General features: G+C 35.4%; 1 protein-coding gene across 4 annotated transcripts in view; it reads left to right on the top strand.

The window, feature by feature from the left end:
• The window catches only part of PRPF18 (pre-mRNA processing factor 18), a 64,480-nt gene that overhangs the window by 24,743 nt on the left and 12,088 nt on the right, over positions 1 to 27,649 (top strand). For all 4 annotated transcript variants that reach the window (XM_078154730.1, XM_078154732.1, XM_020999707.2 and 1 more), the window contains 6 exons: positions 5,865 to 5,978; positions 7,883 to 8,029; positions 8,540 to 8,608; positions 11,198 to 11,338; positions 11,470 to 11,541; positions 14,392 to 14,547. In XM_078154730.1, coding sequence (XP_078010856.1) covers positions 5,865 to 5,978; positions 7,883 to 8,029; positions 8,540 to 8,608; positions 11,198 to 11,338; positions 11,470 to 11,541; positions 14,392 to 14,547 — 699 coding nt within the window. The remainder of the gene's footprint in view (positions 1 to 5,864; positions 5,979 to 7,882; positions 8,030 to 8,539; positions 8,609 to 11,197; positions 11,339 to 11,469; positions 11,542 to 14,391; positions 14,548 to 27,649) is intronic.

Here is a 27,649-nt window from a genome sequence, read left to right as displayed (position 1 = left end):
GTTTTCCATCAGCCCCTTTTCACATTTGTCATTTTCCTTTTTTGTCAACTTTTCCAATCTTAGACCTGTGGGGTAGAATCACAGAGTTGCTTGAATTTGCATTTCTAATTATTCATAGTTTAGAATATAGCTATACCTGTGGATGGCTTGGATTTCTTCCCTTGAGATCTGCTTGATTGGGGGTAGTTCTTTATCATGCCTTTAAGGCAGAACCATCCACAAAGATGTGAACCTATCATTTAAAAATGATGTCTAGATAAAAAAAAAAGATTATATAATTTCCCTTGGTGTTATGTGTTTAATTTAACAAGTTCTTTTTTAGGAAATTATTAATGATGAATGGCCATTTCCCACATACTCAGATTTTATTTGTTCTTCACTTTGAAGGTGAAGAACAGATGGTTTAATTGTACTCTTTATATTTGACCCAGTCTAGTATGTTTCTCAGTGTTTGTTTTTGAGTTGAATTAATACATTACAGTTTTTTTTGGAAAATATTTTATCCTGAATTTTAAACACCAACCAAAAGATCATTCCTATACACACAGTATAACAGAAAAAAGAGGATCCTATATAAAACTGTGAATCTCCATTCCATGCTAGTTTTTTTCTTTAAAAATATATAATAAATTCCATATCTCACGTCCAAAGCTGCTCCTTGTCTGTGCTTTCTTCTAAAATTCCTTTTGTTCAGTGCATTTAAAAAAGTGTTACAATGGCCCTCTTTTTTTGGCTATTACTGTTGCTAGATCTGTCCCACTCCACCCCAGACTCTTCCCCTCTCCCACTTAAGTAAAAGCCTAGAGAAAGGAAAAAACAAAAAATCTTCTTACAAACAAGCATACTCAAGCAAAATGAATCCTGATAGTGGCCAGGTCCAAAATATATGTCTTGTCTTCTTGGGTTCATCACTTTCTTCCAAGAAGATGGGTTGCATGATGCTTTATTATAGGTCCTCTTGAGAAATGGTTGGTCATTGCATTAATCAGAATTCTCAAGTCTTTCAAAGTTGTTTTTCTATATAATAGTGTTGTCCTTTGTTAGTTGTTCTCCTGCTCACTTCACTCCACATCAGTTCATTCTACCCAGGCTTCTTTGTAACTTCCTCTTTTTCATTTCCTTTTCCCTTTTAGTTTCCCTGTCAGCATCTGAGAGTTTGTGTAACTTGTGGCCATTTCCTCTTTGATATTATCCTGCATCTTGTATCCCCCTCCCCCATTCCTCCCTGTCTATTTGTTGAGTTTGACATCTTTTTATTCAGAATGTGTGTGTGTGTGTGGGGGGTGGGGGTTCAGCTGTCTTTTCTTTATTCCATATAGGAGTGAGGTTGGTCTGATAGCTTTTCCCCCCTGCCAACACTTACATATTTGTATGCTCTTCTCAGACACTCCTGTTATGAGAAACAAGTTCTGCCCCCTTCCTTTCTACCCGAATATATTCTGTTTACCCTTTTAAAACCCTCAGAACAAAATCAATCAATCCTCAGGACCTTTGAAGTCTTTATTAACTCCCTCACTGTCTTTTGAAGACACTAAGGTTCTGAAGAGACGCTTGTTATTTTCTGCCCATTAATCTAGATCACCATACAGCCACTTCTAGTTGTTCACATAAATTTACCTTTATAGATTTCTTTGGGCTCTTGTGTTTGTATTTCATAGTTCTTTTCATCAGAAATTCTTGAAAGTTTTATTCCATTAAAGTTTCATTTCCCTATCCCCACCCCCATGTAGGATTATACTCAGCTTTCAGGGTGGGTTATTTAGGGGTGTAAACCTGTCTCTTTTGCTTTTTAGAATATTATTTTGTAGGATCTCTTAATTTATATTGGAAACTGCTGGTCTTATGTGATTCTGATGGTCATTCCTTGAACTAGAGCTGCTTCTTTTGAATTAATACATAATAACTAGATAGTGTCAGTAATCTTGTACCTTGACCTGTGGTTATATCCCTTGGGCCTCTGGCCACTGACCCTTCCCTGGGTTGGCTCAGTCCAACTTTTCCCTGGCTTTTAATCTCCCAGATTATGACTGTGGGGAATTTGGTCCCAGGCTTCTTCCCATTTTACTTTTCTACCACTTGCCCTTGGGTTGTCTCTGTTTCTCATTCTAGCTCAGTATAAAGAGTGAGCTTTCTAACATTTAGTTTCTGAATAGTTAAGTAGACTAACTTTAAAAACAGAATAAAAATATTTAAGCAGAGACTGGGTCATAAGTCAGGGATATGACCAATGAGATTGTTTCTCTTTAAGATTCTTTGATTTAGTGGATGCTACTCAGATGATGTTATATAGAGTTATAGTATTTGCCAGCTAAAAAGGATGTTTAACATTATTTAGTGCAATCCTCCTTTTTATAAAGGAACTTAAAGCCCAGGGAGATAATGACTTCCCAAGGCTGTTCAGGTAATAAAGTCCTATGACTGCAAATCCAGTTCTCTTTCCACCATACCATATCACTTCTGCATCCCAATGTTTTCTTAAAATAAATTTTTATTGATATCTTTTCTTTTACATCACACATTTACAAATATTTTTCTCCTTCACTCCCTTATGACAAAGAATAAAGAAAGAAAAAAATCAGTTCAACAAAACTAAACAAACTGTCAAAGAAGTCTGACATGGGGAGTGTTCTACACTCATAGCGCCCCCTCTCCACAAAGAAGCTTGGAGTGGGAGGTAAGGGAAAAGGTGCTTTCTCATTTCTCCTCTTTGAGGCCAAGCTTGGTCATTATAATTTCACAGTATTCCATTTCAAGTGCCTTGTGTTTTTTCCTATTTACATTGTTATTGTTTATTTATTTCCTGGTTCTGCTTATTTCATTTTCTGTTGGTTTATGTAACTTTTTCCAAGCTTTTCTGTAGTCATCATATACCCTGATCAATTTTTAAAAAATGAGTTTGGTTTTTAAAAAAGTGGTATTGGTTTGATGATTATTCCTTATAGTGGTTAATATGATTTTTAGGTTTTTTTTTTGACAGTTTATCAAAGGTTCCTTATTTTTTCAACGTGAGAACTCACTCCACTGAGTCAGATTGTAGCAGAGGACTACTTGAGGCCCATCAAGTATGAGTAGGTTATATTGCTACGATGTGTCAGTGGCCAGATTTGGACCTAGGTCTTACTCTCTCCAAGGCTAGTACTTTATTATGCTATGCTACTTCTCATATTAGTATTAATGTAGCATTAAAATGGAAAATAATTTAGATTTAAAAAGACGTCGTAAAGGAGGTCGTTGTAGTGCACAGAGCATTTGGCTTGTAAGTCAGGTAGTCTTATATTCCAGCAGCTGTGTGATCTGTGGCAAGTACCTCAGCAACTCAGTGAGGAAGGGGTCAGGATCTGTTGGTGGAGGCTGGGGCTGAGAATCTTTTGCATAGTCACAGAGCCTTTGCCTTTTCATATTTTTTTAAAAAGCTATGATTTTTTTTCTACCAAGATATGGTTTTTGAAGACATAGAATAAATGGATTTCTTTCTTTATAGACATAATAAAATTTACTTCTTTTGTACTTCTGCAGCATGTTTAATTAAAAAATATATGGCAATATAATTTTAGTAACAATGGGACAGTCATATTCTTTCACCTTGTAGAATTTACTAATGTAAAAGACTAGAGTTTGTTCAGGAATTGTATTTAAAAAGAATACTTAGCTCTGTAATAAGGTTGATAGTAATTATTCTAAAATGACCCTTTTTTCATTCTCAATGCATTTCATACCTCTTTGGTTGTCTTGAAAATTATGATTTATATTTAAGGATTTGTCAAAATTAAATTTGAATCATTTTAGCTTCCTTTTTCATTCTATAGGATCTACGTAAGAAAAGATTTCATAAGTTTTTGAGCCAGAATGACGTAATAAAAAAAATCCAGTGAACATTTATTAAATACCTACTATTTTCAGGCAATGCTACACTGTAAGGATATAATTAATAAAAAGAAAGACAGTGCCTGCCCTCAAGAAGCTTACAATCTTTGGAGACTACACACCAAAGGAGACAGGAAAGCTGGGAGGTGAAGGAGAGAATGCCAAGAGAACTTCTTATCTTGTTCAGTGGAGTTAAAACCAGGCAGGAAAGCAGATGCAAAGTGGAATGAGTTGAGAGGCCAATTTTGGCTCTCTTTGAAGGAGGAGTTTGGTACTCTGCCCTCCAGGCCTCCAGTCTGAGGGGAGAGGAGGCAGAAGTAGGTGGTGTCTGTCAAAGCTTGACAAGCAGCGTGATGGTGTGTCTAGAAGTGAGGAGCTTATTCTCGGGGGGGCGTCTCGTTCCATGGAGTTGAAACGTAGCAAAGCAGCAGGTGCAAAGGGGAGTTGAAAAAATACTTGATTACTTAATATTTAGTTTTGAGTATTTAAATTAGCCTTATTCATTTTAGATTTTATTTTAAAATGAAAAGAATTGTGCTTAATTTATTATTGTTATCATCTCATTTTTACTTTTTTCATGGGGTTCAGACAGAAAGTCCTATGACAGGTCACTATCCCTGCTCTTACTCCTTTATATTCAAACTTGTATGGACCATTGCACAAGTGTGTAAAAGAACTGGTTTTTGTTTTGAATAAAAGTATTAGGATATGATTCATTCTCTATAGGCTCACTGAAAGCATCTTGCCAAATTCCCCACGGTCATAATCTGGGAGATTAAAAGCCAGGGGAAAAAGGCTGGACTGAGCCAGCCCAGGGAAGGGTCAGTGGCCAGAGGTCCAAGGGATATAACCACAGGTCAAGGTGCAAGATTACTGACACTATTTAGTTACTATGTATTAATTCAAAAGAAGCAGCTCTAGACCAAGGAATGACCATCAGAATCACATAGGACCAGCAGACAGGACAGCAGGAATTAGGCTTCTTGTTCTGGTCCACATGACTTTTTTCTCCTTAGAAAAGTCTCTACCTGGAAAACTTTTTGTTTCACATAGCTTGGAGATCATGAATATTGAGGGTGGTGACATCTGTTAAAAATATTGTTTATAAATTTTTATGAACCAGTGTTATGTCAGGGTAATTGGAATATTTTGGTCTGTATCTAAGGTGCCTAGGTGGTACAATGGATAAAGCACCAGATCTGGAGTGAGGGAGACCCAAATTCAAGTCTGGCATTAGACAATTATTAGCTTGTGACCCTGAGCAAATCACTTACCCCTGTTTGCCTCAGTTCCTCATCAGTAAAATGAATTGGAGAAGGAAATGGCAAACCACTCCAGTATTTTTGCCAAGAAAACCCCAAATGGGATCATTGAGAGTCAGACACAACTGAAATGACTAAACAGTGGTCTAGTTCAGGACAATTTATCGATAGAATCCGCAGAATATAATGTCTGCATTTGTAGTGTGGAAAGATTTGCCAGCCCATCAAAATTATGAGGTGAGTAATTTTGGCCATTCGGTCATCTGTTCCTAGCTATTTGGTAGGTGCTACGTTTTTACAATCTGCAAAAAATGTGTTGCACTCCATTGCTTTTTTGTAACATTATTATTTGTTACTGTTATTTTTTTGGACTGAATCTATTATTTCATCCATATAAGAAGTTTTTGGTGAGCAAATCCTTCCACCAAGGCAGATTGCCAACTGTTCCTTCACTTAGAACCTTGAAAGAGCTGCCTGGGCCAGTGAGAACTGAAGCAACTTGTTCCAGGTTGCACAGCTAGTATATGTTAGAGACAGGACATGAACCCAGATTTTCCTGACTCCAAGGCCAATGCTCTGTTCACCACATGAGAGCCTAACATTTTTAAACGTTTTTTATTTAAAATAGGAAAAATGCGGTTCATACAAGTTTGGCTTAAGTATTTATACTCTTATCTTAAAAACTTGAATAATTTATTAAACTTTAGGGTTTTTTTTCTTCTTTGCCCTTTTTTTTAGGTCATTAGGCGATTGAGAGAAAGGGGAGAACCAGTTAGATTGTTTGGAGAAACGGATTATGATGCATTTCAACGTTTAAGAAAGATCGAGATTCTCACACCAGAGGTTAACAAGGTAAGTTGATAGATGAGAACCAAATAAATGCTAGTGTTCCATATATAAATAATAGGTTATGTGAACAGAGTAAAGCAATGTGTAGAATGTATAAAACTTCATTTTCATGTGTGTGTGTGTGTGTGTGTGTGTGTGTGTGTGTGTGTGTTGATGTACTGATCACCCTGTCATTGGTGGCAAATTCAATTTTGATCATGGCAGTGGCTCTTAGAACGTCATCAGAATATTTCCCTGGCCCTAGCTGTGCTCCATAGACAGCTCTAGAGCATCACAGTGAAGTTTTCTTTTTTGTCTCTGTCATGTTCTCTGGTGGATCTGATCCTTTGACAGCCAAACAGGATGCCTGCTATTTACTTCTCACTATTCCACTTTTGTAAAAGGACGGTACAGTGGAAGTGGATGCCTTCACATATTCTTCTCTATAACTCTCTAATTTTAGGGGATAAGTTTAGTGCATGGGTAGGGTAATGTATATTGTTTACCAAGTAGAATTAAAAGGGATCTTAAATATTTTGCCCAACTTCTTAGCTCCCCTATACAGCTTCCTAATACCCAGCTTTTGCTTGGATACTTTTAATGACAGGAAACTCATTAAAGCTAGATGAGTTCCTTGTTTTTATTTTTTGACTGTTTTGATTATTAGAAAAATTCTTCCTTAAATTGAGCTAAAGTTTCCTTTCCTCTTAGTCATTTGTCCTAGTTCTTTCTTAGTTATATAGAATAAATTTAATCTTTATTCCAAATACCAACCTTTCCAAGTGTTTGAAGATGACTCTTATTTCTTGTAAGCCCTCCCCACCTTGCAACATACTTATTTTTTTTCCAGGCTAAATACCCCCAGCCCTTTTAACCATTTCTTCTATGACATACTTTACAGACTTATCATTGTTCTGGTTATTCTCTTCTAGTTTGCCAGTGTACCTTTTAAAATGTTCTAGAATGAAACACAGTGGTAGACTGACTAGTGTAGAATACCATGAAACTATTTATCTTATTATGGATGTCTTCTTTCCCGGCTAATAGCAGTTCACTAAAAATAGTGAACTTTCCTAAGTTCCCTAAGATTTTTCAACCAGATGCAAGTGCATCTACAGTTCTGTCATCTAGTTCAACATTTCTCCATATTTTCTCCTCAACCATATGCTAAAAATCTATCAATCTTTCATAGTTGGGTACTCAAGAGTAGAGCCCTGTGACATCCAAGAGATGGTTCTGCGTGCTTTATGATGGACGGGCAAGGAATTTGTTTTGAAAGGAGAAAAGGGACTTAGGAAAATGAGGAGAGGACAGCCAATGTGTAATGTTGCCCATCATCTCAGATGTAGTCCGTGGGTTGAGAGAAGGTGCTCTATCCGGTTGAGGTAGGGGCCTGAAAAATGACTGGTATAAAAAAACGCAAGGTATATCAAATTTAAAGTAGAAAATGTGTGAGAAGGCCCAACCAGTAGAGACTTTGGGTCTCTATTCCTTGGGAGATTTCTATAAATTCGATCATGAAGATGATTGCTTAGATTTTAGCTCTCATGATACTTTTCTTTTGTCCAGCCATCACGTTGACATTAGCATAAACCTCTCCTACCAAAAAGTATGCATCCGTATTGACCAGCTATTCCTTCAAGTCCATATATGCTTAAAAAAGTTAACTCTGAGGCCAATAATGATAACTGTTACAACAAGTTTGATTCTTATTTGAATCACTTTCTTCAGTTTAGTTTATTCAGACTTTTGAATCCTTTCTCTTAAATTTGTTTTAAAAAAATACACACAGAATTTGTACTTGCTAGTGTGGTTTAATTAATCTAATTAAAATCACTTACTAACCTGATATAACTAATAAAAACTAAAGGTGAAACTTCCTTAGTGAAATTTAGTGTTAATGACATTTTCCTTTTCACTGTTCCTAGGGTTTGAGGAATGACTTGAAGGCAGCTTTGGATAAGATTGATCAACAATACCTTAATGAAATTGTTGGTGGTCAAGAACCAGGAGAAGAGGACACCCAGAATGATCTGAAAGTCCATGAAGAAAACACCACTATTGAAGAATTAGAGGTAATCTCTGTAAAAATTAATGAAATTGAATTGTTCTGTAGCAATTATTTATTTACAAGACATATGTGTCTCCTTTTAAAACTCAGTGATTTTGATGTACCAGAAGTGTAAATTTTAAAGTGTAAATTTCTTTTTATTCCTTTAATAACTACTGTAGTACCGTGTAGGTCTAGGAGATGTGTCAGTGTTGAAATGAATTTTCAGTAAGCGTTTTTCTTATGGAGCTATATATAACATCAAAATTTGAAATGGTGTGTGTTTAAAAACCAGCTTTGTATGTATGTGTGTATTTTAAACATATTTTGTTTTTAAAATTTTTAGTAGGAAAGTCTTTTATGCTTATTTTGAAATTCTGTCAGATTTGAAAACAAGCAATATTGAACAGATTTATTAATGTAAAGCTAACTTCATGTTCTTCTCATATTTTAGACTATATATATAGATAAGCTCTGCACTTTGCCTTTTGCTCTCTACTAAAAGTTAGGAGCACTTTTTATTTTCTTCCCTTAGGCATTGGGAGAGTCCTTAGGAAAGGGGGATGATCATAAAGACATGGACATCATAACAAAATTTCTTAAGGTAATATCCTTTTGTGCTTACAGATTGATGACACTTTGGTGGGCTGAGAACTCTGTGTTTTCAGATCATTGGGTTTTTAAGACTTGGGAGGAAAGTAGTCATCTATAAAAATAATAGCTGACTTTTATGTAGTGTTTTCAGGTTTACAAAATGATTAATTATCTCACTTTATTTTCAAATCAACCTTGTTAGGTAAATACTATTATTATTTCCCTTTTACAGATGAGGAAACTGATGTTGAGAGAGGTTAAGTGAGTTGTTACCAAGACATATAGCTGTTGAATGTTAACTATATGTGTGATGCAAGGAGGTACTTGGATAGAAAGCTTGATAGTCAAAGAAAACACCTACTGTTTGCTTTCATGAAATTTTATTCAAAGATGGGTGCATTAATATAGATACATACAAAATAAAATAGCAACAGTATGAGCAAGAAAACAAGGATGTAGAATGCTATTTTTATCCAACAGTATACATAGCTTTTTTCCCATAAGTTTTTAAAAATATTTTCTTATTGTAGAGGGATTCTCTTTTTCTATTTAAATTGGAAAGAATGTAGGAGAAGAAATTTTGACTGAGAATTCAATTCAGTAAACATTTATTTTCTTTTTGTTCAGCCATTCAGTTGTCTACTGACACACGAAGTCATGTGACCCCATGGACAAAGTCTATGTGGTTTTCTTGGCAAAGATAATGGAGTGGTTTGCCATTTCCTTCTCCAGTGTGTCCCCATTTTACAGATGAGGAACTGAAGCAAACAGGGCTACATGACTTGCCCAGGGTCACACAGCTAGGAAATATCTGAGGTCGTATTTGAACTCAGGTATTCCTGACTCCAGGCTTAGCACTCCAGCCATTGCGCCACCTAGCTGCCCCTTAAAAATAGATTAAGCACCTACTTTGTGCTAGGCTTGGAATCATGTGGAAGAAAGGTGATTGGGCAGCTAGGTGGTGCAGTGGATAGAGCACCGGCCTTGAAGTCAGTTCAAAACTGGCCTCAGACCAAACACTTGACACTTACTAGCTGTGTGACCTTGGAAAAGTCACTTAACCCCAATTGCCTAACAACAACAAAAAGAAAACAAAACAAGAAAGGTGATTGTATGGAGAAAATGCTAAGGTAGGAGGAGGTAGGAAGATAAGTTAGTAAAGGGATATACATTACATACACATGTGTGTTTATGCATGTGTATGTATGTGCAGAAACACATGCCCACATTATCAGTAAATCTTCAGGGCTTGCTGAGTAGTATAAAATATATAAGGTGAAAAAAAGAAGAGTATTTGATGATCCACCAGTAAAATTCTTTGCTATTTTATGGCATGGAAGTGGCAGTGGGCTCTTAAAGGCTATTTTAGAGGAGCTTCAACTCTGGCAAGTTCTACGAGGCCCTACTACATGCTTTGAGTATTGATCTAAGAAAGAATTGGAGGTTAATTGTTTGTGAACTAATTTGGTTAAGTTTTAGAGGCTAACCACCAGGCTGATATTTTTGGCCATCATACCCCTTGAAGACCATCTTCTCCTAGCTAACAATTATTTAGTCCACTACCTATACCACCTCATTTGAGCCTCATTTGTAATACAAAACTCAAAGGATTATTTTTATTGTTAGCCCCATCACCTCATACCTAGACAGCAGTCGTCTGGTTGATCTCTCTGTGTCCTGTCTCTCCCTACTGGACTCCATTGTCCACTCAGCTTTCAAAGTGAACTTAGGAAGTGTAGGTATGGTCACGTCAGTCTTCACTTTCTTCACTCCCCATCCTGTTTGACTTTTAAAGCTCTTTATATAACCTAGTCCCTTCTTACCATTCCAGTCTTCTTATTAAGTTACTCCCTTCCACTTACTCTATGATCCAGTGACACTGGCTCTCCTTGGTCTTTCTGGAATGAGATACTCCATCTCTCAGCACGTTTTTACTGGCTGCCCCCGTGCCTGGAATTCTCTCCCTCCTCATTACCACCTCCTTCCTCACTTTCCCTGGCTTCCTTCAGGTCTTAGCTAAAATCTCACCATCTGCAAGAAGCCTCTCTTGTTCCCCTTCAGAGCTAATAGATTCCCTCCAAGATTACCTCTAGTTTATCCTACATACAGCTTGCTTGTGCATAGCCATTTGCATGTTGTTTTCTCCATTAGATTGTGAGCTCCTTGAGGGCAGGAGCACTATTTGCTTTTCTTTGTGTCCCTGGCACTTAGCACAGTGCTTGGTACATAGTAAACACTTAATTAGTGCTTGTTGGTTGACTGAACTCTGATGTTGTGTCTTTGCCCCTGATCACATTGCTAGTGTCAGAGACATGAGCCCAGCCTTGTAGCATGTTGTTGGCTCTCCCGGATTGCTTCTCTGAAGGCATAGGAGAGTTGCAATCTTCATCAGTGGAGAGAATACCCACACTGAGGACAACACAGGTCATCGAAGCATGCTTCATCATGGTGGCGTTGTAAATAGTTGAGTAGGTACTAAAATATTAATAAAATATAGTTAATAAAAATTAGTGCTCTTAATTTCTTGTGTCTTGTGTGTGTTTCATGTCTTTGACCAGTAGGTGGCAATGTGGTATAAATCTACCCATTCTCTTTACAGTTTCTCCTTGGAGTTTGGGCTAAAGAACTCAATGCCAGAGAAGACTATGTAAAACGCAGTGTACAGGGCAAACTGAACAGTGCCACTCAAAAGCAGACGGAATCATATTTGAGACCCCTTTTCAGAAAACTGCGAAAAAGGGTAAGAGACATCTATTGACAGTACTTCTGCTGATGTTTGGTAGAACTCAAATTTTCTCTTTTCGGAATAAATGTTCTTTCTTAGGACACTGAATGGATTCCCAAATTGATCACCTCATTTTTTCTTTTCAGACTCTTCCTGCCGACATTAAAGAATCAATAACAGACATTATTAAATTCATGTTGCAGAGAGAATATGTGAAGGTATGAAAGGTAGATACCTCATGCTGGGGATTGAAGTTGTGATTAGCAGCATGTCTGGATTAGGTACTTCACAGCATTCATTTTGCTTAGGATTAGGGGGATCTTTATGAGATAATTGGCATAGATATGAAAATCGGCTGGTCACACTTAAAAGTCAGCTCTTCAACTTTGCTGCTCACAATGATATTTTGGCCTAGCTGTCCCTGCTGGCTATTGCCCAGATTTGAGACATTACCTCCCATTTATGTGCACTTGCACAAGTCATCTTGTGTGCAAAGAATGCCACACTCCTTCAGGACTTGGCCCGGATGCCAGAGGCACATCTCAACTGTTGATGATTTTTTTCTTCTTAAATTGTTCCTTGTATTCTTTTTTTTGTGTGCATGACCCACACCTTCACTGTCATAAAAAGGGAAGATTTTTGAGGGCCGGGGCTGTTTTGTTTGTGTAGTGCCTTTCATGTAGTAGGTGTTTAATAAGTATTTGTTGAATTGAATGGATATTTGATATAAAGATGGGGAGAAATTGATTGATAAAGCTTGATATGAATTAAGACCAAAATCTTAGCTGTGGTGTTCATTCTTTGAAAAAAATCAGGCAGCGTTTCTGAGGATTTTTGAGTCTGTGAACAGTATACAAACATATGTAAACAAACAGGTTACATTTTGAAAGTTTGTTCTTAAGTCAATAATTTGAAATTGGAAACATTTTTTACATAGCAACAATGCTACGAATGTTAGTTATTTCCAGGCCAGTACACAAATGCCTACCTAATGTTGAATTACTGGTATAATTGTACTACAATACCTAATCGTTATTTATTGCATGCTTCTATGTGAAATAATTTTCAAATTCCATCTGAGGATTCCAGGACCACAATCTCCCACACTATAGTTCCATAGACCAGAGCACTTCTTTTTCTCAATTCAGTAAGCATTTATTAAACACTGTGTGTGGGACCATCTTCTTCCCTCTACCCACTGATCTGCCTTATTCCAAGAATCCAGCAGATTTGGAGTTTGTGAGAGGACTTTGATATTCTAGGGTCCCTGGGATAGGGAGTATGGATCTGTTACTTCACATGAACGTATATGAAGACCTGTGATAAATTACTGAATAACTTAAATGATGCATGCCTTTTCTAAGGCATATTATTTTTAATTACCTAATGGAAAATGTGTGGCTTATCATCTTGCAGACTTTTCCCAGTATTAAATACCGAGAATTTGGTATCTGATTATTTGGTTAACTTTGTATTTACTTCATAAAAACAAAGAGAACCTAATTTGAACATTTAAACTAGTTTGTTTTGTAGTGTGCTGAAATGTAAGTACTGAAATTTCCATCAGTTGACCTCCATTGTTGAAATTATACATGTGAGTACCTGTGATAAAGTGCTGAGTTATTTAAGAAAACATCCATGTCCTTTTTTAAGCCTCATAAAACCTGTTTACCTAGAGCAAGTTTAACTATTTTCATTCTGACAAAATCATTTTCTATAAAATGAGCTCTGAGTTTTACCCTATTTGTAGCAATTGGTTTGTATACATTTGGCATATTAAAAAAAAACAAACTTTGTTGTGAACTTAATCACTAAGAAACAAATGCAAGAAACAAACTTGTATAAAAACAACTTTTGTTATGTATAGTTTATAAATACAATATGCATATTTAATTTATGTATTTAACATGGACACATAGTGTGAGTGTGTATATGTAGCACCCACATTAAATTTAGCAGTGTAGTAATTGCTGTATTTGCCAATCTTCTGTACTTTTTTGTTTTTTTCCTCTGCATTTTAAATCTAGCAGATTTTGAGCCTTTAAAAATTTTGAATTGGAACTATGACTTTGTCGATATGGGAATTGCCCATGAAGAACCTCCCTCTGGCAACATGAATTGGCAGTTGCTTTGCACCTGAGTGGCCAAGTGACTTTCCTAAGGTCATTTTGACCCAGGTCTTCTTGACTTAAACTTGGCTCTCTGTCTTTCATGCTACACTGCCTCTCACATGTAATTATTAAGACTCTTTTGAGGTTTAGTTAGATAAGCTTTTCGAAAACTGGCAAGGTCAGATATTTAAGATTTGCTTCTCTGCTTTCTGGTTTGTGTTTTTTCCTCCACAGACGGCTAGAACTGTTTTACCTCCAAGCACCCTCCCACCCCCACCCCCACCCCCAAAAAGGGGGGGAAATTCTACATTATAGTAATTAATCATTTTCTTCAATTTAGATGGGATAGATTTGGTTTTAGGGTTTGGGGAGTATAGGGCTTTTGAGACCAAAATGAAGCTAATTCAGTATTTAGGAATTTTATTTGTGGGCCTCTATCTTTACCTACTTGTTAGGAACTTCATCCTATGCATAGAACACCCACAGGTTTTGTTGAGAATTCCATTTCAGGGAACAGCTACATCTTCAAGTTGGATTAGGAAAAACTAATTAGATGCTATATCCCTGTATAAACACCTGTAGAGGAAATAGTTTTTGAAGAGACTTAAATTAGAATATCTAGCAGTGCATTAAATTGCCTCTTTCATTCCAGATATGAAAAGGACATTAAACTCCATAGCAAAAAACAATGCAAAGAAGTATTCATCTTGTATACATAAACACTTGTCCAATTTCCATTTTTGCTATTGATTGTGGCCTTGAGCAAGTTCTGTAATCATTCTAAACCAAAACTAAAGCATATGTGATAACAGTATTTTATGTATTTATACACATATACAGAGAATGGCATAAAACATTTAAATAATTGTATCTAAAGTGTTATTAAATCATCGAAAAATCAATAACTACACAAAATATTTTGCCTTTTTTTCTCACTAACAACTCAATTCTTTATAGGCCAATGATGCTTATCTTCAGATGGCCATCGGAAATGCTCCATGGCCTATTGGAGTCACTATGGTTGGTATCCATGCCAGAACTGGTCGAGAAAAGATTTTTTCCAAGCATGTTGCACATGTTCTAAATGATGAGACACAAAGAAAATATATTCAGGTAAGCAATTTGTGAGGAAGAAGTTGCAAAAGCTTTGTTTTAATACTGAGATATTCTAAAAAATCAAATTTTATAAGGAAAATATTTAGATAGCAAGTGGCAAATTGTGATGGTTGTACTTGATATATTGCAGTTGAATTAATGGTAAACAGGAATTACTAACTCATTTTCCTTCAACTGTTTAGAATTTCACATGCTATATTTTAGTTACATTAACACTGAAGTTATTTCAGTTATTGAGTACTGAAATATATATTGTGTTGTCTCCTTGTTTAGAATGTGAGCTTGGGACAGCTAGGTGGTACAGTGCATAGAGCTCCGGGTCTTGGAGTCAAGAGGACCTGCGTTCAAATCCTACCTCAGACACTTGACATTTACTAGCTATGTGACTCTGGGCAGGTCACTTAACCCCAAATGCCTCACCAAAAAAAAAAAAGTGAGCTCCTCGAAAGCAAGGACTTTGTGCCTTTTCTGTTTGTATCCTTAGTGCTTGGCATAGTACTTTGCAAATAATAATCCCTTAGTAAATTCTTTTTTATTTATTCATTCATCTATATATGTGTATATATATATATATATGTGTACACACACACACACACATATACACACATACACATACGTGTACACATATGTATACGTGTTAATGAGTAAAACTTCATTAATTCAAACTAAATAGGGAGAAGACCAGACTGAATTACTGAAGAATCTAAATTAAAAATTGAAAGAAATGTTGTATTTTAAAATTATTATAATTTAAAATAGGCGTAAAATAGTGCATAATAGAGATCTAAATAGAAGAATTATTAGTAAGCAATATATAGTTATATAATCCTTATTTTTAATTCAATTTTTTCAATATAATCAATTAATAATATGTTTATATAGCACTTTAAGGTTTGCAAAAGCACTTTATAAATATGATTTTTTTTTCCTCACGACAATCTTGGGAGGTAGGTGCTGCTATTATTATCCCCATTTTATGGATGAGGAAACACAGGCATTCAGAAATTTAGTTACTTGCCTCAGGGTCACACAACTAATAAGTGTCTGAAGCCAGATTGAAATTCAGGTTTTCCTGACTCCTGGTCCAGCACTCTGTATCTACTCTTAGCTGCAGAACATAGGCAAAAATCTAGTTTCTTTTGTACTACTCCCTTCATTGGAAAAAAAACCAGCCCCCTTTAACAAAAATGTGTAGTTAAGCAAAACAAATTCCAACATTCTCCACATCCAAATAAGACCTGTCTCATTCTATAATCAGTCAGTGTCCATGAATTCTTGGGAGATTGATAAGCATGTCCACACTATATCTGCTTAATTGCAACAGGAGAGCTATAAAGTTTATTTTACAATATAGGATTTAGAAAATATGTTTAGAGACCAGTTAGTCTTCACAGATGGAGAAACTGAGGTCCAGAACAATGAACTGAAACTTGCCTGGGGTCATACAGTAATGGAACCCAGTTGAGTTCAGCTTCTCTGACTTCAAATCCAGAGTTATTGTCATGATTACACAGGTGTTTGAAATGTATATGTTCCCTTAAACGTAAGCATATTTCTACATGAAATTATTTATGCTTTTAACTTGCTCGACAAAACTTTCTCAGTGAAAAAGTAAATTATAGCTTTTCAAATTCTGAATTAGGTTTGAATTAATGATGCTTTACTGTACATTATTGCTTATGACTAATGTAGGTTAGGTGATGCCTAAAATGGGATATTGACTTTATGAACTATTCTTCTGTTCAGAATTCAATTTAAATGCTGAATATTCCTTTGCTTGCCATATTTTATGCCTTGATCACCTCTGTATTTCAAAGTATTAATATATCTTAACTCTGTGGGCGTGAATCATAGGACTTAAGAAATTTGAATATACCTGTGGAAATAAGGGCTTATATTTAGAGCAGAAGAGTAGTAACTTTGGTGACCACAAAAAATTTTACTTAAAGGTATAATTGCTCAACTTTGATAATAGAAATGTAAATAGAATAACTTTCACATTTAAATGTATATTAAATATTTGATGATTTATTACATTTAATAACATGTTATATTGGTATTATAATACTAGATATTTAAATATTATTAAATATTTCAATATACCATATATTTATACATTGTTTAGTTTAGCTGTTTCTAAGGCTCCATTAGTATTGAGCCCATCTCTGTCATAGTTTTTCAAGCTGTGTGATTCTTTTTTCATGATTCTTTAAAAAGTATAAATAATGAGATGTTTTCTTGTTTGGAAGATTGCCAGTGTCTTCGAGAAGCTGTGTGGTATGAAAAACCGTCCTTCCCTTCTGTTTTTGAAAAATCTCTTATTTCATGTAACTTTTCCCCCCGTTTTCCAATCTCTTCCTTCCGTGTGGCTTCCCAGGGATGTTGCTAATGCCTTAGTGCTACTCAGGGCAAGATAAATTGATGATTTCAGATAGAATTTTGTAAAATGTCTCATTAAGTTTAATGTAATTTAAATGCTAAAGCTTCTTGTTGTATATTGTGCTTTTAACTGGGACACAGAGGGTCAAACTAGGAGTAGTGGGTAGAAGTTGCAGATGTAATTTTTGGTTTGATGTTTAAGAAACCTTTCTGACAATTAGAGCTGTCCAAACGTGAAATGGACCACCCTTCACTTTGCTGGAAAGGATTCCTGCCTCACTGGTAGTCTTTAAGTAAAGAAGAGAGGACTACATGTTGGCTTTATTTTAGATGAGATTCTTGCTTAAATATGAGTTGAAGTTAGATGACCTCTGAGCGCCTTTCTAACTTTAGGATACTGTGATTTTTCTAATCTTTTCAAGCATCACTTTAGTGTTTATATAATGTTTTGTTTACTCATAAACCTGTACTCTAATAATAGTTGATTAATTTTATCAAGCTGTTCATTTAAATGACTTATTACATACTTCAAACATCTATAGAACATGTTATATATACACTTGAAAGTTATTTATATTGAAATAAATTAATTTCCACATAAAAAGGGCCCACAGCTTACTAGTTATAATATCTTAAGGACCAATTTAAATACTTAATACTTAAGACAGAATTAATATACTAGTCCTGCTGTACATTAGAAAATAACCATGAATACCATATATTTGAAGGATTAGCATTTGCTTAAAAAATGAGAATGAAAACCTTTCAGCTCTTGGTCATATTCAGGCCTCTATTGAATTTAACTGCAAAAGATGTTTTAACTCTTCTTTTTTTTTTCTTCTTTATTTTAGTCTTTTTTATTTTATATATATATATATATATATATATATATATATATATATATATTGTGTTTTTGTTCTTTTTTCCTTATTTTTATCTTTTTAAAATTTTAGACAAATACTAAAACTTACATAATAAGAAAAGAAAAAGAAACATATCATAAACTTAAATATAAAATAAGAAAAAAAACATGTCGTATGCACAGCAGAACATAGGAGAGGATTTAGAATATAAAGCCATTTCAAGAAAGCCTATATATTAAATACTGCAAAACTCTTCCCTTTCTCAAAAATTTAAATTCACTATAAGGATTTATTTTACCACTATTTAGAGCAAATAAATAAGATATAGATATCTATTAATTATTCATAAGCCCAGAACTAGCTTTATAATGATTCCAGTTAGAATTTTGTAGCTTCAGCTAAAATTTTGCAATGGTAGTTCCAGGGACTTTGTTCATTTTGCCAAACAAAAGTTTCCTTTATTTTTCAGAATTCTATTAAAAAATACTTTACACACATTACAATCAACTTTTGTGTTTCAGAGACTGACTATAAATTAGGTTAATGTTTTTCAGTCATTCAGGCTTTTCCTTTTATTTTCTCTTTGCCATTGACCCGCATTTGAGTGTTACCTTTGCATTAGACTCTCATAGGTAAGAAGGAAAAAGGAGAGATGTTGAAATTGACTTTAAATCCTGTGAATATGTGAATAGTTAAAATATTGTGAAGTCAATTTCAACAACAATCTTTTTTTCCTACTTAGCTCTTGGAGTACTGGGAGGCATTCTGGGATAGTAGAAAGAACACTGAAACTGTAGGGAGAGGAACTGAGTTCAAATCCTGGGCTCTGCCACATATTTGTGTGACATTGGGCAAGTCATTTTATCATCTGTAAGATGAGGATATTGGGCTAGATGATCTCTAATATTTTTTGTAGCCTTAAGTGTTTGATCCTGTGATCCTGACAATTAAGTAAGTGTATTTCTTAGCAACTCTGATAAAAACTTATATTAAAAAGCCCCCAAAATTGATAGCTAAAATAAATATTTTAGATTAAGAATTTATTGATAATTTCACATTAGAATAGATAATTGGAAGTTCACTACAAATTCATTTTTAAAAAAATTTTATTAATTTATTTTGATTTATCAACAATCACTTCCATATGCTTTTAAGTTTAAAATTTTTCTCCTCCTTCCTCCCCACCACCCTCCCCAAGACAGCGCACAATCTGATATAGGCTATACATTTACATTCCTATTAAACATATTTTCACATTAGTGAAGTTGTAAGTATATATGTATTTTTTATATAAATTTATTTATTTTTAGTTTTCAACATTCACTTCCACAAATTTTTGAGTTCCAAATTTTCATCCCATCTCACCCCTCTCCCCACCCCAAGATGGCATGCATTCTGAATATCCCTTCCCCTAGTCTGTCCTATCTTCTGTCTCTCCCCACTTCTCTTATCCTCTTCCCCTTCTATTTTCCTGTAGGGCAGGATAGACTTCTATACCCCATCTCCTGTATTTTGTATTTCCCAGTAGTATGTGAAAACATTTTTTTTAAACATACGTTTTTAAACCTTTAGGTTTCAAATTTTCTTTCTTCCTCCCTCCCCATCCACCTTATTGAAAAGGCAAACAACTCAATATAGGTTATACATGTGCAGTTATGCAAAACACTTCCATAGTAGACATGTGAAAAACTAACTCTATTTCCCTTAACCCTATCCTGCCCTCCCATTTATTCTATTCTTTCTCTTGACCCTGTCCCTCCTCAGGAGTATTTCCTTCTGATTACCCCCTTTCCCAATCTGCCCTCCTCTCTATCATCCCCCTACTCTCTTGTCCCCTTCTCCCCCTATTTTCCTGTAGGATAAGACAGATTTCCATACCCAATTGAATGTGTACGTTATTCCCTCCTTAAGCCAAATCCTATGAGAATAAGATTCACTCATTCCTCTCACCTTCTCCTGCTTCCCCTGTAAGAGACTTTTCCTGTTTTTTTTGTGAGATAATTTACCCCATTCTCTCTTTCTTCTCCAAGTATCATCCTCTCTCATCTCTTAATTTTATTCTCTAGATACAACCCCTTAATCTTCAACTCACCCTGTGCCTTCTATCTATCTATCTGTCTGTCTATCTATCTATCTATCTATCTATCTATCTATCTATCTATCTATCTATCCATACATATAATTTTTTTCCTCCAACTACCCTAATACTGACAAAGGTCTCATGAGTTATAAATATCATCTTTCCATGCAGGAATGTAAACAGTTCAATCTTAATAAGTCTCTTATGATTTCTCTTTCCTGTTTACCTCTTCATGTTCCACTTGAGTCCTGTATTTGAAAGTCAAATTTTCTATTCAGCTCTGGTCTTTTCATCAAGAATGCTTGAAAATCCTCTATTTCACTGAATGACCATTTTTTCCCCTGAAGGATTATACTCAGTTTTGCTGGGTAGGTGATTCTTGGTTGTAATCCTATCTCCTTTGCCCTCCGGAATATTATATTCCATGCCCTGCGGTCCTTTAATGTAGAAGCTGCTAAATCTTGTGTTATCCTGATTGTGTTTCCACAGTACTTGAATTGTTTCCTTCTGGCAGCTTGTAATATTTTCTCCTTGACCTGGGAACTCTGGAATTTGGCTACAATATTCCTAGGAGTTTTCCTTTGGGGATCTCTTTCAGGAGGAGATCTGTGGATTCTTTCAATTTCTATTTTGCCCTCTGGTTCTAATATATCAGGGCAGTTTTCCTTGATAATTTCTTGAAAGATGATGTCTAGGCTCTTTTTTTGATCATGGCTTTCAGATAGTCCAATAATTTTTAAATTCTCTCTCCTGGATCTATTTTCCAGGTCAGTTGTTTTTCCAATGAGATATTTCACATTGTTTTCTAATTTTTCATTCTTTTGGATTTGTTTTACAGTGTCTTGATTTCTCATAAAGTCACTGTCTTCCAATTGCTCTATTCTAATTTTTAAGGAAGTATTTTCTTCAGTAGTCTTTTGGACTTCCTTTTCCATTTGGCCAATTTTTCTTTTTAGGGCATTTTTCTCCTCATTGGCTTTTTGGACCTCTTTTGCCATTTGGGTTAGGCTATTTTTTAAGGTGTTATTTTCTTCAGTATTTTTTTGGGTCTCCTTTAGCAAGCTGTTGACTTGTTTTTCATGATTTTCTTGCATCACTCTCATTTCTCTTCCCAGTTTTTCCTCTACTTCCCTTACTTGCTTCTCAAAATCCCTTTTGAGCTCTTCCAAGGCCTGGGACTGATTCATATTTTTCTTGGAGGCTTTGGATGTAGGAGCTTTGACTTTGTTGTCTTCTTCTGGTTGTATATTTTGATCTTCTTTTTCACCAAAGTAAGATAATATAGTCTGACTTCTTTTGCGCTGCTTGCTCATGATCCCAGCCAATTACTTGAGTTTTAAACTCTTTGTTAAGGTAAGAGTCTGCTTCCAATGTGGAGAGTGTCCTGTCCCAAGCTTCAGGGGTTTGTGTAGCTGTTTTCAGAGATACTTGTATAGGGACCTGTAAATTTTCATTTCTTGCAAGGTGGTATGATAAGGGGCGAGGTGTTTACTCCTTTCCTGGCCTGTGACCACAAGTATTCCTTTCTGTCCTGTAACTGTAGTGACTCTCCACAGCCACTACAAGCTCCACCATACCAGCGCTCCTCCTCACCCCAGCACTGCCACCCAGAACTGTGACCCAGATCCACACACGGGCAAAGCAAGAGATTCCTGCCTCAGCACTGGCAAAGAGATCCCCGCAGTCCCTCTCTGATCAGCCACTGGCTTCCCCCTCAGTCTGTGGGCCAGAAGCTCTGGAAGCAGCTGTCCCCCCCAGGGCCACGCTCTTGGGGAATGGAGCTGAAATCCCACCTTCCTCTCTGAGCACCACAGAAACAGACTTTTCCTACTGACCTTCTAAGTTGTGTTTGGCATTCGTGGATTGAGGAGTCTGAAAACCGCCACAGCTGCCTGCAGTTCAGTCCTCTGAGGCCTGCTCCAGGTTTGTTGCAGCCTGCGCGCCCACGCTGCACTGTGCTGTGCTCCCAGTCCAGCGTGATACACCTTTCCTGATCAATCTTTCAGGTTGTCTTGGGCTGGAAATTTGTTTTACTCTGTCTTTTTGTGGGTTCTGCTGCTTCAGAATTTGTTTAGAGCCATTTTTTATGAATATTTGGAGGGGTTTGCAGGAGAGCTCAAGCAAGTCACTGCTTTCACTCCGCCATCTTGGCTCAGTTGTAAGTATATATTAAAACAATAGGAGGAACCATTGGAAAGAGGAAACAAAACTCAACAGAAGAGAAAAAGAAATGATAGCAATTCAACTTCCATAGTTCTTTCTTTGGATGTGGATAGCTTTTTCCATCACGAGGCCTCTGGAGATGTGTTAGATCCTTGTAATGCTGAGAAGGGTTAAGTTTATATTAGTCATCACAGAACATGACTGTTATTGTGTACAATGTTCTCTTGGTTCTGCTCACTTCACTCAGCATCAGACTGTATAGCTTTTTCCATCACGAGGCCTCTGGAGATGTGTTAGATCCTTGTAATGCTGAGAAGGGTTAAGTTTATATTAGTCATCACAGAACATGACTGTTATTGTGTACAATGTTCTCTTGGTTCTGCTCACTTCACTCAGCATCAGACTGTACTAGTCTACAAATTCATTTTTTGCACTATACCAGAATAACAACAAATCATATAGAAAATATTCAGTATAATTCTTTAATATTCTTTAGCAAAAGACAAAAAAGTCAACCAGTTTTCTTTTAGCAAGTTAAGATTTCTATGACCTTAAGTCTTTGCATTCCAAAATAAAGAAGTCATTCCAGCATTTTGTGACAGGTGTTTCCTGTCCATAGTTCAGGTTTTGGTGTATTCTCTTTGGATTATGCCAGTATCTCTGTTAGTCACACTTAGAGAAAAGGTGAGTTGCCAGTTCTCTTTGGAGTACTATATGAGTAATTATAGTCTTGTCACTAAGCACAAAACTGTTTCTAAACCACAAAAGTGGTGGCAGGGGAGAGGAATCAGACCACTCTGTATCCGTTGGAAAACCTTAGTGAATCAAATCTGTGGTCATTTGGGCCAAAATATATCCTCACCTTAATAGGTGAATTCTTTTGCTCAGATTGAATGTTCTTATGCTGCTTCATTCAGGGAAGTGATTAACTTATTTTTTTTTTCTCAATTACATGTAAAAAAATTTTTTTAACATTTTTTTTTTTACTGTTGAATTCCAAATTTTCCCCTTCCTGCACTCCCCTCCTCTTCCTCAAGAAGACAAGCAATTTGATATAGGTTATACATGTGTAGTCATGCAAAATATTTCTATATTAGCTTTGTTGCAAAAAGAAAATGCAGACCCAAGAAACCCAAGAATAATAAAGTTTTTTAAAAATTATGTTTCAATCTGCATTGAGACTCAAGTTTTTTCTCTGGAGAAGGTTTTTTTCATCATAAGTCCTTTGGAATTGTCTTTGTTTCTTGTATTTCTGAGAATAGCTAAGTCAGTCACAGCTGTTACTGTGTACAGTGTCCTGATCTCCTCACTTCATTTTGCATTAGTTCATGTAAGTCTTTCCAGGTTTTCCAGAAAACATCCTGCTCATCATTTCTTATAGCACAAATTCCATCACAATCAGATACTGTAACTTGTTCAGCCATTCCCCAATTGATGGGTCTCTCTTCAATTTCTAATTCTTTGCCACCACCAAAAGAGCCGCTATAAATAGTTTTTCTACAGATAGATTCTTTTCCTTTTATGTCTTTGGAATATAGACCTAGTAATGGTATTGTTGGGCCAAAAGGTGTGTACAATTTTATAGCACTTGGGCATAGTTCCAAATTGCTCTCCAGAATGATGAAATCAGTTCACAATTCTACCAACAGTGCATTAGTGTCCCTATTTTTCCACATCCATTCCAACATTTGCCATTTTCCTTTTCTGTTATATTAGCTAGTCTCCTAGGTAAAAGATGGTACCCAAGAGTTGTTTTAATTTACATTTCTCCACTCAATAGTAATTTAGAGCATTTTTTCTTATGATGATAGGTAGCTTTGATTTCTTCTTCCGAAAACTGCCTGTCGATATGCTTTGACTATTTATCAATTGGGAAATGACTCATATTTTTATAAATTTGACTCAGTGTCTATATGTTTGAGAAATGAGGCCTTTATCAGAGAAACTTGATATAAAATTGTGTTCCCCAGTCACCTGCTTTCCCTCTAATTGTGGCTGCATTGGTTTTGTTTGTGCAAAACCTTTTTCATTTTCATGTAATCAAAATTATCCATTGTACATCCCATAATGTTCTTCTCTCTGTTGTTTGGTCAGAAAGTCTTATCCATAGACCTGACAGGTAAAATATTCCATAGTCCCCTAATATGCTTACAATATCGCCCTTTATGTCTAAATCATGCAACTATTTTGACCTTATCTTGGTGAATGTTGTATATATTGTGAGATCCTGGTCTTTATCGAGTTTCTGCCAAACTGCTTTACATTTTTCCCAGCAATTTTTGTCAAGGGCTGAGTTTTTGTTCCCAATATTGTGTACCTAATCTTTTCTACTCATCCACCCCTTTATTTCTTAGCCAGTACCAGATTTTTTTTAAATGATTACTTCTTTGTAATACTGTTCATCTGGTACTACTAGGTCATTGTCCTTAACGTTTCTTTATCAGTGATTCCCTTGATATTCTTGACTTTTTGTTCTTCCAGATGAATTTTGTTATTATTTGATTGGTATGGCAATAAGTAAATTTAGGTAGAATTGTTATTTTTATTTTATTGGCTAGGCCTACCCATGAGCAATTAATATTTCTCCAGTGGCTTAGATCTGTGTGAAAAATTGCATGAAAACTGTTCTGTAATTGTGTTCATATACTTCCTGCATTTGTCTTGGCAGGTAGACTCCCAATTATTTTATGTTGTCTTCAGTTATTTTAAATGGAATTTTCCTATCTCTTCCTTCTGGGTTTTGTCTACAGTGTGTAGAAATGCTGATGATACATGTGGGTTCATTTTATGTCCTGAAACTTTGCTGAAATGGTTAATTATTTCAGCTAGTTTTTTTAGTTGATTCTCTAAGTATACTATCATATGTCTGCAAAGAGTGATAGTTTTGTTTCCTCGTGGCCTCTTCTAATTCCTTCAATTTCTTTTTCTTCTCTATTGCTGTAGCTAGCATTTCTAGTACAATATTAAATGATAGTGGTGATAATGGATATCCCTGCTTCACACTTCATCTTATTGAGAAGGCTTCTTGTTTATCTCAATTACAGATAATATTTGCTTTTGGTTTTAGATAGATGCTACTTACCACAACGGCTCCATTTATTCCTTTACCTTCTAGTGTTTTTAATTGGTATGAATGTTATATTTTGTCAGAAACTTTTTCTGCATCTCTTGATATAGTCATATGATTTTTGTTGTTTTTGTTATTGATATCCCTGCATTCCTGGTATAAATTCTCATTGGTCATAGTGTATGGTCTTTGTGATTTATTGTTGTAATATCCTTGCTAGTATTTTATTTAAAATTTTTGCGTAAATATTAAGGAAATTATCTGATACTATCTCTGTTTTTGCCCTTCCTGGTTTAGGTATCAGTTCCATATTTGTGTCATAAGAAGAAATTGGTAGAATACCTTCTTTGCCTATTTTCCCAAATAGTTTATATAGTATTGGGATTGATTGTTCCTGAAATGTTTGGTAGAATTCACTTGTAAATTTAGCTCATTCTGGGGATTTTTTCCTTAGGGAGCTCATTGATAGCTTATTTAATTTCTTTTTCTATGGTAGAGTTATTTAAGTATTTGATTCCTTTTTTCAGTTAATGTGGGTAATTTATATTTTTGTAAATATTTGTCCATTTTACTTAGATTATCTGATTTACTGGCATGTGATTGGGCAAAATAACTCCTAATGATTGCTTGTTTCCTTTCATTGGTGGTGAATTCACACCTTTTGTTTTTGATAGTGGTAATTTGGTTTTCTTTCTTTTTTTTTTTCTTTAGTCAGATTAACCAATGGATTATCTATTTTATTGGTTTTTGCATAAAACCAGCTCCTAGTTTTATTTATTGATTCAATTTTTTTTCTTTTAAACTTTCAATTTTACTAACTTTTCCTTTTTTTCTTTCAGGATTTCCATTTTGCTGTTTAATTGGGGATTTTTAATTTATTCTTTTTTCTGGTTTTTCTGCTTTGGCTTCATCCCACAATTTTTGGAACCTTGTCTCATTGTTGTCATTGTCTTTAATGAAATTATTGCTTGTTTCTATGATTTGTTCTTTGATCCACTCATTCTTTAGAATTAGATTATTTAGCTTCCAGTTAATTTTAATCTGTTTCCACAACCCTTTATTGAATGTAATTTTTATTTTATTATGTTCTGAAAAGGGTGCATTTAATATTTCTGCTTTTCTGCGTTTGGTTGTGAGGTTTTTATGCCCCAGTACATTGTCAGTTTTTGTGAAAAGACCATGTACAATTGAGAAAAAAGATATAATCCTTTCAATTCCCATTCAGTTTTCTCCAGAGGTCTGTTATATCTAACTTTTCTAAAATTTTGCTTACCTCCTTAGCTTGTTTTTTATTTTATTGTTCTGAGAGGGGAAAGTTGAGGCCCCCCTACTAGAATAGTTCTATTGTCTGTTTCCTCCTGTAACTCATTTATCTTTTCCTTTAAGAATGTGGATGCTATGCCAGTTAGTGCATATATGTTTAGTATTGATATTACTTCGTTGTCTATAGTACCTTTTGGCTTACTTGCTTATCTCTTTTAATTCAGTCTGTTTTTGCTTTTGCATTGTCTGAGATCCTGACTGCTATCTCACCTTTTTTTTTTAACCTCAGCTGAAGCATAATAGATTCTGCTCTAGCCCCTTATTTTTACTCTGTTTGTCTCTCTGTTTCAAGTGTTGTGCTTATAAACAATATATTGTTGGATTCTGGTTTTTAATCCATTCTGCTATCTGCTTCTCTTTTATGGGGAGTTCATCCCATTCACATTCATTGTTATGATTACTGTGTATTATCCTCCATGCTATTTTTTTTCTGTTTGTCCTTCTCCCTCTCTCCTTGTCCACCTCAAGACTCTTTTTTGCTTCTGACCACTCTCTCTCAATCCACCCTCCTTTCTACCAACCCTGCCCTTTCTGTTATTCCCTTCCTATCCTACTTCCCAGTAGGGTAATATAGATTTCTATACCCAATGGCTGTGTATAAGTATTCTCACTTTGAGTCCATTCCAAAGAGAGTAAGGTACAAGCATTGTCTGCTACCCCCCAACCCCCTATCTTGCCCTCCACTGTAAAAGCTCTTCCTTTTGCATCCCTTCTATGTGAGATAATTTTCCTCATTCTTCCTCTCCTTTCCCTCTTCTCCCAATGCATCTCTCTGTCTTATCCTTTAATTTTATTTTTTGGGAATCATCCCATCATAATCAGCTCATACCTGTGCCCTCTGTCTGTGTATCTTCTTTCTTACTGTGCTAATAATGGTGAAGTTCTTAGGAATTACAATCATCGTCTTCCCATAATAGGGATATAAACCACTGAAACTTATTGAATCCCTCATGATTTCTCATTCATGTTTACCTTTTTATCCTTCTCTTGAGTCTTGTATTTGAGTGTCAGATTTTTCTGTTCACTTCTAGATTTTTTTTTAATAAGGAATACTTGAAAGTACTCTATTTCATTAAATATCAGTTTTTTTCCCCTGAAGGATTTCAGTTTTGCTGAGTATAGTATTCTTGGTTGTAATCCTAACTTTTTTGCCTTCTGGAATATCATATTCCAAGTCTTCTGCTTCGTTAGTGTGGAAGCTACTAAATTTTGTTTGATCCTGAA

Source organism: Phascolarctos cinereus, unplaced genomic scaffold (assembly GCF_003287225.1).
Source record: "Phascolarctos cinereus isolate Bilbo 61053 unplaced genomic scaffold, phaCin_HiC Scaffold_1;HRSCAF=81, whole genome shotgun sequence".
NCBI classification, from domain to species: Eukaryota; Metazoa; Chordata; class Mammalia; order Diprotodontia; family Phascolarctidae; genus Phascolarctos; species Phascolarctos cinereus.
This window is presented reverse-complemented; position numbering and strand designations above follow the sequence as displayed.